Source organism: Leiobunum rupestre, chromosome 11 (genome assembly GCF_980474605.1).
Source record: "Leiobunum rupestre chromosome 11, qqLeiRupe1.1.hap1, whole genome shotgun sequence".
Lineage (NCBI taxonomy): Eukaryota > Metazoa > Arthropoda > Arachnida > Opiliones > Sclerosomatidae > Leiobunum > Leiobunum rupestre.
The window spans coordinates 18,899,334-18,916,690 of record NC_143394.1 but is presented as its reverse complement, the minus strand read 5'-3'; the positions used below and the strand labels follow the sequence as shown (position 1 = coordinate 18,916,690).

At 33.7% G+C, this 17,357-nt stretch overlaps 2 protein-coding genes across 5 annotated transcripts; both read right to left on the bottom strand.

Annotated features, from left to right (window-relative positions):
- Positions 1–1,887: 1,887 nt before the first annotated feature.
- On the bottom strand, positions 1,888–5,577 carry Snx1 (sorting nexin 1). Its single transcript, XM_090163642.1, has 9 exons — positions 5,424–5,577; positions 5,117–5,180; positions 4,827–5,053; positions 4,240–4,764; positions 3,847–3,940; positions 3,585–3,790; positions 3,383–3,526; positions 3,152–3,304; positions 1,888–2,458 (listed from the first exon to the last, which is right to left on the bottom strand). Exons 1-9 carry the CDS (start codon positions 5,508–5,510, stop codon positions 2,408–2,410), a joined length of 1,551 nt encoding a protein of 516 aa, XP_090019768.1. The 5' UTR covers positions 5,511–5,577; the 3' UTR covers positions 1,888–2,407.
- Positions 5,578–5,648: 71 nt separating this feature from the next.
- On the bottom strand, positions 5,649–12,890 carry alpha-Man-IIa (alpha-mannosidase 2). 4 transcript variants are annotated; one of them, XM_090163634.1, is made up of 21 exons: positions 12,753–12,889; positions 11,844–12,068; positions 11,548–11,775; positions 11,347–11,494; positions 11,112–11,283; positions 10,845–10,972; positions 10,176–10,349; positions 9,933–10,119; positions 9,487–9,867; positions 9,245–9,430; positions 9,077–9,182; positions 8,785–9,021; positions 8,610–8,734; positions 8,392–8,488; positions 8,081–8,318; positions 7,888–8,024; positions 7,689–7,830; positions 7,481–7,617; positions 7,102–7,419; positions 6,854–7,037; positions 5,649–6,530 (listed from the first exon to the last, which is right to left on the bottom strand). In XM_090163634.1, the coding sequence occupies exons 2-20, from the start codon at positions 12,021–12,023 to the stop codon at positions 6,885–6,887; spliced, it is 3,474 nt and encodes a 1,157-aa protein (XP_090019760.1). In that variant the 5' UTR covers positions 12,024–12,068; positions 12,753–12,889; the 3' UTR covers positions 5,649–6,530; positions 6,854–6,884. The 4 variants fall into 4 exon arrangements, with proteins under 4 accessions (XP_090019760.1, XP_090019761.1, XP_090019758.1 ...); XM_090163635.1 differs by having other exon boundaries at positions 5,649–7,037; positions 11,859–12,068; positions 12,753–12,890; XM_090163632.1 differs by having other exon boundaries at positions 5,649–7,037.
- Between the last annotated feature and the right edge of the window lie 4,467 nt (positions 12,891–17,357).

The window sequence follows — 17,357 nt, the reverse complement described above, 5'->3', positions numbered from 1 at the left end:
AGATAATTACTTCCAAAACACGTAAAAGACGTTACTAAACTCCCCGTATTGGCGCCTGACGGCGCCGCGCACTCGCTTCGCTCAAGCGCTGGGGGCGCGCAGCGCCTCCCCAACCCCATACTAAAAAAAGCGATGGGCCATCTATAACGCGACCTAGAGGACAGTACCAAGCCTTACGCATCAAATATATACTTTTAATCTCAACCAGAAACAAAGTGGCCCAATAATAGAAAACACCGAGAAAATGAACAAAAACTGTAAAAGATTTGATAAAGTACGGGAATATCACTTTGTGGCCCAAAAATACAAAACGCCGAGAAAATGAACAAAAACTGTAACTGATTTTATACAAAAAGGGAATATCACGTGGAATTCATTAGGACACCGAAACTGTGTTCCCGGCGAACACACGACGGAAATAAGTACAACAAAACACGTGCAAATGCCCAAAAATTAGAAATTTAAAATTACATTAAAAAATTAAATGATCATTTGCGGCCAAAATAAAAATTACCCTCGGCATCTACGTGACAAGGTCTATCAGGCGCAACCAAAATTAATATAAAATTCAATGAAAATGAGAAATTTTTAAAATTAAAAAAATTAAGTTAAACAATTAAATAATCATTTGCGGCCAAAATAAAAATTACCCTCGACATCTACGTGACAATGTCTATCAGGCGCAACCAAAATTAATATAAAATTCAATGAAAATGAGAAATTTTTAAATTAAAAAAATTAAATTAAACAATTAAATACTCATTTGCGGCCAAAATAAAAAATACCCTCGGCATCTACGTGACAAGGTCTATCAGGCGCAACCAAAATTAATATTAAATTCAATGAAAATGAGAAATTTTTAAAATTAAAAAAATTAAGTTAAACAATTAAATAATCATTTGCGGCCAAAATAAAAAATACCCTCGACATCTACGTGACAAGGTCTATCAGGCGCAACCAAAATTAATATCAAATTCGATGAGGCCGCTGTACTACACTTCACCCTAAACGTTCAGTAATTCGCTAATGCCCATGCCACCTGATCGCAAGGATAGAAGTACCAATGTAATTATATTAAAGATCTTATCTTTATATTATATAATTAGCTTCCTTTTTAATAGAATCAGTGATGTGCGAGTCTCATTTTTTTCGCACAGAGTCGAGTTAGAGTTTCAAAAAATTTTCTTACAAAGTTCGAGTTAGAGCTTGAAAAACCTAGCGAGTTAACGAGTTTTAAAATTACTCTTTTTCAAAGCTTCGAGTGCTTAACGAGTTTTGAAATAATAACGAGTCTTAAACATTTTCTAATTAAATGAACTTCAAAAATTAAACAAATTTATTTGTTTTCTTAATTACCGAACCTTAACTTTCATGATAATTTTATTTCCTTAAATTTTCATTTTTTATCATCGCCAGATTCCTCCCTGACTATCTAATTACTACACTTGTAAGCTGCTCTGCCTCACTGTTAATGTCTAAAAAGTCTTTGTAGTTTGCTGAAACTAAAACTTTAAGCTGTTTAAAAGCTACACGTGAAACATACGCGGCAAGGCTTATCGAGTTTCAACACTCGATTAAAACGAGTGCTCGCACACCCCTAAGACTCGCTATGCTTCCAAAATAATTAACTGCTGGATTTTTGTCTGAGAAGCAGACAATAAACCAAGAAACATCTGTTTAGCAGACAAAAGCGAGCAGTTTACATCTATGTAAACTTAAAAGTAATTGGTTTATAATTAAATAAATGAATTAAACTTTTGAATCGGTGAAATGAGTGGTTGGCGAATCCAAGCTCCAATAGAAGCTCCTTGAAGAAACCCGCTTCCTCATGAAGCAGAGGTTTGCCATCTGATCAAACCCCAAAACAAGACAATAAGTCACAATAGGTTTTAAATGTTTTAAGGAAATAATTTTAATATTTGAAACTTTAAATTATGACAGTAATTTGGTGAAACTATCTCATTGTTATAATTAAAATAAAGCATATCCTTTAAATATTCTGCAATTATAATAGTTTCATAAATAAATTTGAAGTACATTGAATGATAACTGTTAAAAATTAAGGGAGCAAAATCTTCATTTCAGTTGAAAATATGAAGAAAATTAGTTGAAACAAACAAAATTGTCGTTTTTGACTTGAACATGACATGTATATTATAAATTTCATTTGGAATGCTCAAATATATAGCGCTAAGTGTTTTTTTCTTTTAACAAGGGTAAATTTACTTAATAAACCCGCATGATTTAAAACCGATAGCAAGATCCGGCCTTGCAAAATTTTAGATACAATATTTATAACATTTAAGTCAAATTTCTCTTAGGGTTTTTTTTCTTTTAGTTCAATATACTGCCCCATATTAATTCCAAGGTACATCACAAAATTTACATCTTACTTACTACCGCTGCTTCAAACGATGGCTTTGGCTTCAGGCAAGAACATTTCCCAATATTTAATGAGCTTTGAAAAAAGAAAACTTTATATTATTAAAAAAATCACCAAGACTAGGTTGTTTTTAGTGAGCCAATACTTTAAGACACCCAAATAGTTTAAATTAACGGTTTTCCCCACAATTACTTACTAAAATCATGAACTTTATATCAATAAAGTTCATGTTAAAAATAACATTGTGTTACTATAAATTAGGCATGTGCGAGACTTGATTTTTTTTTTCAAGCTGAGCTTCGAGTATGAAAAATTTCCCTTTTCAAGTATCGAGTCAAGCTTTAAAATTTTATCAAGCTTTCAGGCTTAGCTCAAGAAGGGGGTTTTCCAGTACTTGAATAATCAGGCTTAGCTTTATTTCATCAGATGAGGAATCGTTTAAACTAAAATCTTAACTTTCATCACTAGGTTCTACTATTTATTCATTTAAATAATGTTTACTGCCAGAACTTTTTTTATGTTTATTTGAAGCCATATTTGTTCTCGCACCGCGGTGTTTGCCGGGACGCTATTTACGCCACTGGCTGTATCTCTTTACAAGTCAATAAATTAATCTTGAATCTTGTGGTAAGAATAAGTTTCCAGTACTCGAAAGTTAAGCCTAGGCCTTGATTTGAGGCTTGAACCATTTGAGCTTTTCGAGCTTCGCGCTGAGTACTCGAATGAAAACCGAGTACTTACACATGCTTGTAATAAATTTTCTTTTACCTGTTGTTGAGTGTCCAAAAGGGATTCCAAATATTTAACTATCGTCACTTTAAAATCGTGAATGCGAGTGTGTTCGAATCTTTCAACTTCTTTATGAATCATTTTAGAAATATTTTCAAACTCCTCTTGCCCTCTCTCAACTTTTGCTTCCCACTTAATATGTCAAAACTTGTTAAACACTTTTTTTAATGACTCTTAACAGCAAAATCATATGATAATTAATAATTTTACCTCAATAACTTCATCTCTTGCTTGAGGTACTTTGTCCGTTTTACCAGCAAGCTCGAACTTAGCTTTTTGTTCTCTCTTCTTTGTTAGAACTTGTTGAGCATGTTGCCATGTCTGATAAACCTTGACTCGTTGATGAAATACATCCTGAAATAGAATTAATTTTTATAACAATTGAAGGATACTCACTGTTATTTTATATTACTTTAACAGCACTAATAAGACAAACATAATCTCTTATTAATTCCGAGAGTAAGAAATAGTCATCGTTAGCTTGTTTGCTATAAAGTTGTTCAATCTTTTCCTCAACTTCAGCCAACTGTGAAAGCGCTCGCGATAATGAAGTATGCTCTTCGCAGTTGCCCAACATTGCAGTGCTTTTCGCAAAATTTGCAGTACAGCTCGATAGGTCTAAATCAAAAGATAAATTTTAGACAAAACAAAATTACAGAATAAGAGAAATTCACCTCGTCGATGATGAACTAAGGCTTCAATACTGCTATGAAGTTTACGCATTTGTTGATCTAAATTTTCAATCTGATGTTGTTTCTCTTCGAACCACTAAAATGGTTTGGGGCCAAACAATTACTTAAGCAAAATAACAAAACTGATCGCTATATTTAATTAATTTAAAAATTATTATAACAAATACCCCAAAACGAGATAGTAATACCTGAATAGAATATGTAGGATTGTTCATTAAACCCTATTTTCCAATTTTGTATAAACATTAAGCAGCATGAAACAACATATTATGGTATAGGCAAGTTAAAAGTGCTTTGAAATTTTGTGTTTCACTTAATGCTAGCAAAAAAAGCTTCTACACTATATCAAAAATTAAGTATGGAAAAGTAACTTACAGGATCAGACTCGTCCATTTTGAAGGTAATTTTGCTAACGGTATCTCCAACTCTATTGAAAAGGCGCATAATACCGGCTCCACTTAAGGCCGACGTATTGGTCGCCTTTGGCAATTCAGTTTCGAGCTCCAAAAATTCCCGGAAATCAGGATCTATCCTTAACACAGGGTGTGACGCGGTACGATTTAAATATCTTTCTAAAGATGATCGTCGTTTTTCAATAAAATCAGCCGATGATACGGATTCTTCAGTGGACATTTTGATTTTGGTCATTCCAATTACGCTTTTCTCTGGTGCTGGAGGTACAATTCGGCCAAGATGAATGTGTTTTTCTCCTAATTTACCATGTAATCCAAGAAAATCGCTAAATCTACGGTTAACACTGAGGTTTTTCTTCTTAAAATAAGGTAAGTTTGTACGAGTGTTGACTTTATATACGACATAGGCTCCCATTCCATCTCCAACCTTAGTAGGCTCCGAAACTTTAATTTCTAAAAATTGGTCGCTTTCTTCATCAGCAGTTATCTACAAATTTAATACACAATAATGTTTTTAAATTAATTTAATCAAAGTTATTTTAATATTACTTCATCCATGTTTTTAACACTTTTCCTATCAACACTGGGATTTAAAACTGCAGCTGCGATTGGAGCACTTGGAGCCAATTCAGCAAGTGGTGCAGAATCATTAAAGGCTTTTTTAGGTTCATCAAAATCTATTTCTTGATTATCTTCTTCAGGTGTGTGAAATTCTAGTTTTGATTGGGGGCTAGATGGAAATAGATCATCATCTAGATTCACTTCAACACCACCTCCTAATTTAAAATATAAAGGAAAGTTAAACACTATCATATAAAAAATACAACTCTTAAACTAACCGGACATTAAATCATTGGCAGGTACATCAACTGAATTTGGTCTAGCTGCTGGTTTGTCCATAGTCTAAGGATTCAATAAGAGTCGTAGTTTAAGTAAATATATACTCTAAGTCAAATTAATAAGCTAATAATATTTTTCCGGCTAAAAAAACAAGAATACGCCCCCTTAGAGGCTTAGACGTTAAAATATGACACCCTCTTCTGCTGTCAATGGGCCTTGGTTGGAACATTTTAAGCCAGCAAACTTCAATTTTAAGTTTATTCTAAATAACCTTAATTGAAATAAATATAAATAAAATAACAATACCGTTACAGTAGAGACAAACAAATCATCATTATCATCTTTAAAAATATCTTCATTAAGCGGAGGCGGTTCTCTGGTGCTGTCGGCCATGATTACAAAATTACTCTGATGAAATTTGTTTTTAGAACGTGACTTTTAAATACGGCCAACTGCAAAATTAAACTTCAAGCGCGTACTTCAAACGAATAGGCACCACGTGTTGCAAAAAATATATATACATTATATTATAGAGATCTCTAAGGATCCAATAAAATTTTATTTACACCAGTTTTACACCCAGCAGATTGAGAAAATATATCACAATACTCTTTGTACCAGCAATACACGAAAAAGATTTTTACATATTTTTAAATTACATTCCTCATTTTTTGGTAGCAAATGAAAGATTAATTTCTGATATTTCCTAAATTGTACTTATACATGTAACTACTATATAATATCACTAATTTGACGGTTTATACAATTTACAATTACAATATCTTGCAGCAACCTTATTCACTAAAAATATATAAAAATACTACAAATGCGTTATTTATTTTTGAACAATGGAAACTTAAGAGCAGATTCCCAGTGCTACACGAAATCAATCCTACAAAATTAAATTACTGACTAGTTTTTGTTCAAAATGCTACACATAAATTGCACAACTGTCATGAATAATGTATTTGTGCTACAAGTACATAGTTGTGTAGCATACCAATTACGTTTCATCTGAATCCAATGGCCTAGCCTTGTGAACCAAGGCTAATAATTTTTGTAACATACAAAATTTGACAAGGTTTAGAGATAACATTGTAATCCTAAATTATATAATTAAAGGATTAAAAATAAATGTAGGAACAAGTTAATTGAACTCATTACTAAATGGATCAGAAAGCATAGTAAGACTAGCATTCAATTATAATGGATAAACAATATTGCGCAACTTAGGAAATTATCTTAATATGGATAACTGAATGCAAGTTGCATTAAAAAGGAGGGTCAAATTATGTAAAATTTCAGAGACAGTGAATATTTAGTTTAGTCAAACCTACGCCTGAAATAGTTTTGACATTGAAACCGCTTTGTATTCACCACTTCTGAATGTGTACACGGGCCGGTGGCTCCGACCTGCCAAATGCATAAGACGGGTGCAAATTAGGAAATGAGGGCTTTAAAAAAGGAAAAGGGGAGGGGAGAGGGCTAAAAGCCCCATAAGAATATAGGTGGAGCAAAATAATATGGTTTTCGGACTTAAAAAGATATGCATGCCGAAGAAAAAGAGTGTAGAGATTACAGTTAACTAAAGAAAATCAAATTACATTTGCATAATGCATTTACATTAAAAAGTACCAATGTATAAAAAAAAACTTAAATTAGGTAAATAACATAATACTCCTATTAATTTAAACTTCTTCCTAGTTTCTAGATAAAATTTCATAACTTGTAACTACCCAGAATGTATTGTCAAATCTATATAGCTGGTCATCTTTTTTGTAGCTTTAAAGTGACGACTTCCATTGCTGGTAACTGTAATGATGAGTCTTTGGAAAATACAGTTCCTGAATACATTAATGAAAGTGATGTCTCCTCTACATTGTGACCAAAATAGCCAGGAAACAAAGAACTTACAGAAACCTATAAAAGTAATATATTAGTTTCATTAAAAAATATCAAATATTACACATTTCAAAACACTCACCTTGCCAGAACTTAAGCTACAATTCATTGCAAGGGATTTGAAACCACAATCAAAGCCAAAACGATGCAAAAATAAAGCTGTAAAATTATCTGGCTTGATAACTTTGGAATCACTGGCGGGAGCTTGTAATGTTCTTAAATTTAATAAATGAACATCGCATGGCAGCTCCTGACCCAGAGGACTGTAAACATTATCCCACTGTTGGGTGGTTTTAAGACCAGACGGATTAACCCTAATCATGGAAAAAATGGGGTGTAGAAGAGCCAATGAAACATGATTGACTAATAACGACGGAATGCCTTGGTTGAGTGGTATCTTCTGTAAGAATGCTCAAATCAAAATTATACAAAATTATTTAATTTAATTTTTGGTAATGTACTTTAAACTTGGATTGATCAATTCGTTCAAGGAGCAATCTGAAAGTGCTCGGTGTTCTTTTGTTATCAGTGATGCCTTGCTGTAAGCCACGGTTGTCATCTTGGTTTAATCTCCGGTCTAAGAAGACCTCCAACCAGCCTTTTGTAAAAACGTTATCAATATTAATATCAAATCCTTTCTAAATTAAACCTTTAGAAAGTCTCAAATACCTTGCTTTAAACTAGTTACACCTAAAGGCTGGGCAGATAGTAGAGACATACGTGTAAAATTATCCTGAATGAAAGCCATCGTGGGCATTGGATATAAATTAGCCTGCAGTGGCAGTTTATCTAAAGTTTTCCTCTTTATAATCTGTAAAGAAGTGATATGAAATACATAATGCCACAAAGTTTCTTTCATAAAACCTACTTGAAACCCGTTTAAATCTGTATAAAATTCTTGATTTGGGTTTGATATATTAGTATACAGCCTCATAACAAATTCCTTATTGAACTCTCGGGTGATATCAACAACATTATATATTTCCAAACCAACACCATCCAGGCCTGCAAAAATAATTATATAATACAATAAAAGATACTTAACTTTCACAAAAATTTACCCGGAGAATTTTTAAGCCTAATATGATGCTCTACATTCGGCAGGAATACTACCACTTCAGAATAAAGTGGACCTTCAACTGTTCTTATTCTAGGCATTTTGTATTTTACATCTTGAGCAGCTCCATCAGGTAAAAAAAGATATGCTCCACTTCTATCCCGCCCTTTAGGCCTTGTTCCATAAAACATGAACTGAATTCGAGAATCAGTAACTGAACCATCTTCAGTTGTCACAATACGCTATTAGAATAATGATTTTTTAACCAAATGAATCGCAATAAATTATAGTTATACTTAGAACATCTTTATGTACCCTAAGCATTCCATCTGCTCCGGAAAAAATTGCAGCATAATAATAAGATTTAATGGAGAACTCTTGAGGAACTTCTTTTTGTTGTATAAGAAAATCCCTATAAAATAAAATATAATGGTATCGATTTCAACAGCGAAAAAGTTAAAACTTTAAAGCCAAGGCTTAAATTCAGAAATCCAAAAAATCTATGCCTTGGCTTAATGAATTCCAGCATTTACATGGACTGAGGGATGGATTCGTGATTATATAGAGTTAGAGTAGCCTTTGAAGATGTCATGAACACCGATGTTTGTACCGTAAATGTAGTCAAACTGAGGCCCGAAACCTCAGCTAGAAAAGATAGCTAGAAAAAATATATAAGTACCAATGATTGAAGAAAAAAAAAATGTGTACCTCGTATCTGTCTTTGATCATGCGAAATCCAGAAAAGCCAGGGCTGATTTGACTTAAAACTAGATGCCCCATACTGTTGCGCACTTCCACATTAGGAGTTGATGTATGAACAGTGACAATTTCTTTACGAGAGTGTGAGAGAGAATTAAAAAGCACCACTCGGAATTCACGAGTTTCAATGGAAAATTGAAGTAAGGTTTTCTGGGGCATTACATTATATTGAGCTCGTTTCTCATCCTGTTATAATGAAAAAAATTAAACACCATTAAAAATAAGCACATGATTAATGTACCATTTCTAAATAAATAGTTTTAGTTGACGGTAAAGACTGTTTCGATAGCAGCACACTGCTACATTGACCGATTAGTTGTTGCAGGTTTATAAGTGCTGTGTAGAGCCTAAAATTTTGAAATATTTCTTTAGAAAAGGAGTAACAGAAATTCCCAGATTCACAAATTACTTTGTGGCATAATCTATCATGACAATATCTTTCGCAGTTCCTGTGATTCCATCATGATGTTGAAACAACCCCAAACTACGACGTGCTTCAACTAAAGTTTTCATCATATCAACTGTAACTGTTGTTTCTTCAGCTATTTTTGGATTTACATTGAATCTGACGAATGAGTACAGTATTTCAGCTCCCCTATTAAACCATTACCACATTAACTTATTTTAAAACCGTGTCACAATGGTAATTACCTTAATGTTGCTTCAAGGACCCGATCCATGTTTTTAAAGAATGGCCTAGATGCAAAATAACCGCTCCAATAGTGATCTTCTCTATCAGCGTACGTAAAAAAATCTCCACTTAATGAGGGGAATTCTGATGGCAGATTACGGCTGTCTATCGCAACATCTTCCCTGAGTGCCACAAAATAGTCATCTAATGTTCCTAGCTGGGCCTCAACATGCCAATCTTCACGATTATTCATGTAATCAAATAGTTTCACATAATTGCGGAACTGATTATCCCATTCATTGGGTTTATCAAAGCGAAAATCATCCCCGAGGGGAACTAATAGGACATTGCTTCGAAATAGTTGAGCTTTCTTTCTGTATTGGTCAAGTAAAAGCCAAGCCCTGTAAAAAATGATACAAATTTGGCATTGTAAAGGTAAAGTTACCAAATGTCAAATGAAATTTACCGATCCGCAACATTTTTATCCGTAATTGCGACTGGAGGGACTCTCCACGGGCAATTGACTTTATTTCCAGGTAACCTTTTAAAATCAAATTGACAACATATTTTGGGATCAGGCCCGCAAGTATGAGGGATATCGTAACTAAAGAATGGCATCAGGTGACATAATATGTCAGCAGTGTGATTGTGGTCTACAGAGTAGTCATTTCAGAATTTAATTGATTACAGAAATAACATAACATCTTACCCCAAGACTGTCTCCATAGAAACTCTAATCCTTTATTTTTCGCAAGGTATTTTTTGATATTATAATGTACCCTTTGAATGACCATATTGTCAAGACCCATTCTGCGTAACAAATACGCCATTGTAGGTGAAAGACCAAATGGATCAATTGCCCATCCATTTCTAGGTCTATAATCTGTAACATTAAATTTTTTTTTAAATCAACTGAAAAAATATACTTTTGACTGTATTAAATTTAAAACCCCATTTTGAACTCCTCCATTGGACCACTCATTTAACGAATTTTTTACTTCACTATTCTATACTTAAGTACTCTTGACTTAAGCATTGTGCAAATAAAAATCTACCGATGAAACCTTAAAAGGTAATAACAACAAACAACAAAGCAACATGAAAAATATCAATATTGAAAGGCAACAGAAATACTAATCCTTATTTGACAATAAGTTGACTGTGGCACAGACTTTGCCTAAAACTTAATAATTATCTATCATGACAAACAACTGGCTATGCGACTAAATAACAAAATAAAAGTATTCATTGTCATAGTAGTAGGGTAAATTTAACCTATAGTTAACAAGATTTGGTAAAGTCGCTTACACTTGCCATACAAACTCTGCATAAACTTTCTCTTACCAATTCAGATGGAATAAAAGGTAATGATATTTACCCATATTACGTTCAAGCCATTGATGACCTTCCACCATTTGCTCTATCATGGCAAAATAATGAGTGCTGGCTTCATCATTCATTACCCATCCGCCAGTAACTATTTCTAACTGTCCATCAGCTAAATACCTTAAATTAAACAGTGGAAAAACGGTTATATTCATGTTATTTTTCATTGCACAGTTAATTTTACTGAGCATACAGAAATACCATTTTAAGAATGGTATTTGTAATATGTATTTTGATATTTTATACAAAACACATTTACCTCCTAACTTGGTCTTTGGATTCTTCATCTAGGGTTTCCCACCACGGTGCCAAGAATGACACTTCAGCCCAAATAAACCTCCAGCGGGAATCATCTTTTAATTTATTCAGCATATTATTTAAAATATGTTTTGTCTGATCATTAAAGTACTTGTCAAATGTTTTAAGCCATCCTATAATGAATGCAATATAAGGAAAACCACCTAGGACTCTGCACACCACAATTTTCTTCAAACCTGGATCATTGTGAGAGTGAGGTACGACAAAAACACGTAATTTCTTCTCAGTGGTCCACTGATTAGGCTGATATTCAATATTCCACCCTTGTTTCCAAACCCCGCCATCTACGTTTTCAAACTTTTCTTTTTCGTATATATCCAGCATCTAAATAAATTTATATTAGATCATAGTTTAAAACATAACAGGTAAAATCTCACATTATGGTCGGCAGAAGCTGGTTCTTTATTGGACAGACAATTTGGCGTAGATAGTATAACGTAGCTCCGATTTTTTGGCGTGAGATCAGATTTTCCAGGTAAATAGAGATCACTCTGTAGTGCTGTTAATTTTTGTACCGTTTCTCTAACTTGACCCAACATTAATCTGTTTTTAAGGAGCTCTGACTCCAGCTTTTCAAGTCTTTGTTCAAGAATTCCCAAGTCACTCTGTCACAAAATAAAACTTTAGATACATTTCAGTTGTGAACTTGAAAGCTTTTTTGAGGAAACCTTACTTTCCCCAAAATTACTTCGGATGATTTTTGATCAGACAGAGATAACCGAGAATCTGGGCCCAGTACCAAATAAAACAGTCCACCCATAAATATGATTATGGCTCCAAAAGTTACAAGAACGGACTTCTTAAATTGAAGCAACGATGGTCCAACGCGAAGCCTCATGGTTCTTGCAAACATTAGGAAATAATTTCAGAGTGAATATTCATTTTTATTTATTTTCCCCTATAAAAAAACAAACCTTCTGTGAGCAAAACACATCAAAAACTATTGATAATACTAATAACTATCAGATATTCTTGCCTATTTAAATATAAAGTAAAGGAATTTAAGTACAGTTACTGACAAATCATATCCTTATATTTATTATGGGGTACACACAGGTGCAGTAACAACCTTCATTAAAAACTAAAGTAGAAGTAGGTGGATTACAGCATTGATTCTGTCAGCTGTCACTTGTTAGTTAACAATGGTTTCCAACTGATATTTTTCACAGGTGCTAGGCATACAATGGCAATCCTATAATGGGGATTAACATTGAAAAATTGCATAGCACCTATATTATTACCAAAACAAATATATTGAAAAATAGTATAAAATGGGAAATTAATATTATCTCCCACTAAGCTCTCATCTTGGGCAATATCAACTTCACAAACATAAAAGTAGAAAATACTTGTAAACTCACTGAGGCAAAAATATATAAATTAGCACATCCTTATTATTTACTACTTAGTTCGAATTATTTAATTTCAGATATAACCCGTTAGATATAAGTTGTAACTTATATCTTGCTATTCCGGTTAAATGGCTTTTATCAACACACCCCTTTTCGTTTGTTATGTGGAATACACTAAGCCTATGTAAGTAATAAAATACATTCTTAAATTTCTAAATGGTTATAATTACCTTTTCCCCAGTATTTTGGTAATATATACCTTCATTCCTTTATTATATTGACATTATGAATTAAATATTATGTAAACGCTTAAATATTTGGGTCTTCAAACGCCACACGACTTTTTAAAAACACCGAGTAGTACCATCATAATTTGATGGGATGTGATATTGAATACGTAATACCCAAAATACTAATATTACTCAATAATTGGCCAATCGAATTGAAGATATTTTAAGAATTATCTCGTTCTCAGATAGACCTCTATATTACTTACAATGTTAGTACAAGATATTACTCTACGCGCGTCAAGTTAGTGATAATTCTGGACTTTTTGAAATAAGCTTATAAAAACATTCTGACAAAAAGTGATAGCGTTTTCTGTTTGCCTGCTTGAGATTCGTGCCGAAGCCCGAAACCCGAAACCGGCTCCGACGAGGAATAATAGGTGCTTAAATAAATTATCCTCCAAGGAAATCGCCTAGAAGTAATATTTCCGATAGCCAGGACCCACAAGGTGTATTGTTTGTACTTTTCACCTGTAAAGAGAACGGGAAAGGCTCATGGTAAAGTATCATTTGTCCAACTGCTCATTTCTCCAACTACAAAATGCCCATAACGCCAACTGCTCATTTGGCCAACTGCTCATTTGTCCAACTACCCATTTGTCCAACTGCTCATTTCTCCAACTGTTCATACACCAACTCCTCGTGTCTTGAGGAGTGGGTGTAACGAGCAGTTGGAGAAATGAGCTGCTCATAACACCAACTTCTCATTTCTACAACTCTAACTTTTTAGTAGAAATTTTGGGGTATACCGGAAATACAACTAAAAATTCTACCAACTAAGGGGTGCTTCAAATAGTTCAATATGTAAAAATTCGTTCCAAAACAAATTGTTACGACCGTGGAATATGAAAATGAGTTGCATAGTTTTAGTTTACACTAAAATTAAGGTTTACAGTTGAAATTAACTTAATTTTTTTAATATCAGGCTAGTTAGTGGATAATTATGAAGAATTACTAGTATACATGAAATAAAATAAATGTTAACATTTTAAATATCAGGCTAGTGGATAATTATGAAAAATTACTAGTATACATGTAAAAAGTAAATGTTGTTATAATAATAATAATCAGATAGGCTATTACCCAAGGCCCTAGTCATCTAGCGACTTATTCCGTTAAACAGGTGGCCGGGTTACAATGCGTAGGAGGGAGGTGGCAAGCCCTTCATGCCACGCGAGCCAACAGCTCCCTACACTAACTATTACCATTAACCTCAACAAGTTTTAAATTGAAAGAGGATACCGAAGACCTCGGGGGAAAACCCCTTTAGCCAGTGGGGAGAGAACTTGAAAACTTAACGCAGAAGGAGAATTTCCGAGTTTTCACCCAGTGCCACAAGTTGGGATCGAACCCGGCTCCTCTTGCTGCGAGGCGCAAGCACTAACCACTCCGCCACCCCACCTCCATTCCATTTTCCTATGAAAAAAAGTTAATTATGAAGATTAGCGTCTACTATTTGGGTCTATAATGGCATCCATTTAAGGGCAGAAAGTCTACTAGCTCTACTAAGACACTGAAAAGCGAAATGAATTTTAGAGGCAAACACTGCTTTGTGGAACCACTATCTTATCTTCCTGGAAAACATAACCACCTGAGTACCAACAAAACTTCAATGGAATACGGACATGTAATGTTTAAGTTATTGTTGATTAATACTACTATTTGATTAATACTGAAGTTTATTCTACACAGAGCTATTTACAAACATACTGCCTCTGGAGAGGTCTAAATCAAGAGTGGTCCCCAATAGTTTCCCATGGGGCCGCCTGGCAAGAGGGGAGTCAAGTTCTATCCCCCTATATATACATTAGGGTTAAAACGCCATCTATATATTATTATTGCAATGTTATATTATGCATTCGTATATATAACAGGACATAATCCCCCCGGACAAAATCCCCCTAATTTGCGTTTTGCGGACAAAATCCCCCCCATTGAAATTAAGTTTTCCGACTAAATCCCCCATTAAAATTGACGTTTCGGACAAAATCCCCCCATTAAAATTGACTTTTCGGACAAAATCCCCCCATTAAAATTGACTTTTCAGACAGGGGTAGGTACATTTGTTCGAATTTAAATCGTACCCTGGTTTTTATCCCTATAAAAGCAAAATTTTCGTAAGTTGTTTTTCAGTTATGGAGATGATTTTGTAGTTACTTGGGGGGATTTTGTCTTTTACCTGGGGGGATTTTGTCTTAGAAAAGCATATTGGGGGGATTTTGTCCGGGGGGATTATGTCCTAGATCCAACTTTAATAGGTCCGTTTCTACCCTGGCGCCATCGCTATCTAAAAAACGAATTACAACTCTATTTTTTTTTAATGAGTGGTGATATAGTTCCTTTAAGAGAATAGATCAGGTTCTGATATGATAAAGATAGATCAATAGCCATCATTCCCTTCACGATCAGTTTCTCTGAGTAAATAAATTTATGTTTACAATGATTCATCTGTATTTGGTATTGGGTGTATTCATATCATTTAGAGTATAGATTTATTACCAAAACATAGTAATACCGTTTTCAGACGATCATTTGATAATTTACTAAGCCGATTTCGGTATACTTTAATTCGATAACTGATACATTGACGAATATTGTTTTGCGGTTCAAAACGTTCAGCAATTTTACAATGAAATATTTGGAAATCCAAGAATAAGTAGCTGGTTTTGAATAAAACATTTATTTATAACTACTACTACTACAATATAAAAAACAACCCGATAAAACGTATAAAGAAAAAATATTCGAAAACTAAGGCAAACTACAGAAGTTGGGCGGGGGTATCTCGAAGGAGTCAAAGTTCCTAAGAAATAAACGACTTCGAGAATGGCCGGTGCCGATGGGGACAAAGGATAAGTTTACCGCAAATTTGGTTTTTCCGGGAAGCATCCATCGTCGTTTCTAAGTGCCTTAGATTCTATGGGTCATTCATCAACAGACCATATAGCTTGACAAGTAAGTTTCAGTTAAAAGCGAAATCAAGCCGTCATAGAAGATTATGCCGCGGGCGGGGAAGTCGGGTCAGCATTTTCCTGCGTCAGAATTAAAATATTCAAATATGAGAAACAAAATGTGGATGAATATCGGGCCCCCACCAGAAACCATAAACAAAGTACCCTTCCTAACTCATACAAAATATTTATTTATAAAAGACGGGATATTAAATGTTTTTCAAGTACGTGACTATTCATCAATATTATTTCTGTATAAAGACTTTCATGGAAATAGGAAAATATTGCAACCAAACACAACTCAAAAAAATAGATTAGCTAATATGTTTAAACTTCCACTTTGTAGGACGTGCAAAAAATTTACTTCGATATTGTATAATGGAGTTAAACTCTTTAACCACGCACTTAAGTTTAATAGTGGGAATTTGACATCTTAATATATATTCTAATTTTATTTTCTTTTTCATTGTTGTTATTTATTTTTTTGTTGTTACTTTTTAATATTTCATTAATGCTCTGTTTCTTCTTTATTTGAGCTTGTATTGTAAAACACCGAATGAGAAGCAAGGGCTTACAAGTCAGACATAACTTAGCCCTATAGCAAATCAGCAATTGTTATTTCAAATGAAATATTTAATAAAAATTTAAAATTGAATTGAAAAATAAGTCTTTCTCGTCTACCAAATAAGCTTCGATGGCGTTCTACGCTTTGGGACTGAGATAACTTCGTCATTCCAATATACAGACATTCGCTTTCAACTTTCAAAAACAATGCCAATTATTCCCTGCGAATAGACAGCTCAATTAGAGTGGTCCCACACTGATAAATAGTTTTCACCTAACAAAATGTCAAACAAGTCAGTTAGGTTACAACATGGCGAACAATATCATTACGAGGCAAATATACACAATTTAAAATTTAAATATAACGAGCATACATGAATCAAAAATGGCTTTAATTTCAAAACTGTGCCAGCTTTCGGAGGCAAGCTCCCTTTCGAAATATACGAACTCGAAACAAATACTTACCGGGAGTGTACCCGAGGTGTTAATCACCGATTTTTATGAAACTCGGTGGTATGTAGACCTTGGGGTAACATGGATTTTCACCACGGGAAAAGTTACTCTGGGCTTCCGTTTTGCTATGGCAACCGAAAATATTTTTGACAACTTAAAATGAAAAAATCTACATTGAAAATCCCATTTCTCGAAAAATCAAAAAAATAAAATTTCAAATCTCAACTAAAATGCTAAATTTGAACTATTTTGGGTGAAATTCATCCAAATTTGGATAATATTGAGAAAGAATTTGGTAAATAAAGGAATATTTGAAAAATTTTAACTAAATAGGGTATTGTCAAATAATTTCTTTTGAAATCGTCAAAAATTGGATAAATTGACCACAATTAGTGGGTGAAAAGACCAAAATTGGGCAAAATGAAAAGATTTGGGTTTAATAATCAAAACTTGTCCAAATGACAAAAATTGGGTAAAATAATGTTAAAACAACTAATATCGGCGACAATTGGGTAAAATGGTAAAAATTTTATAAAAAGACCAAATTAGGGTAAAACAGCCAAAAACGTGACTAAAAATT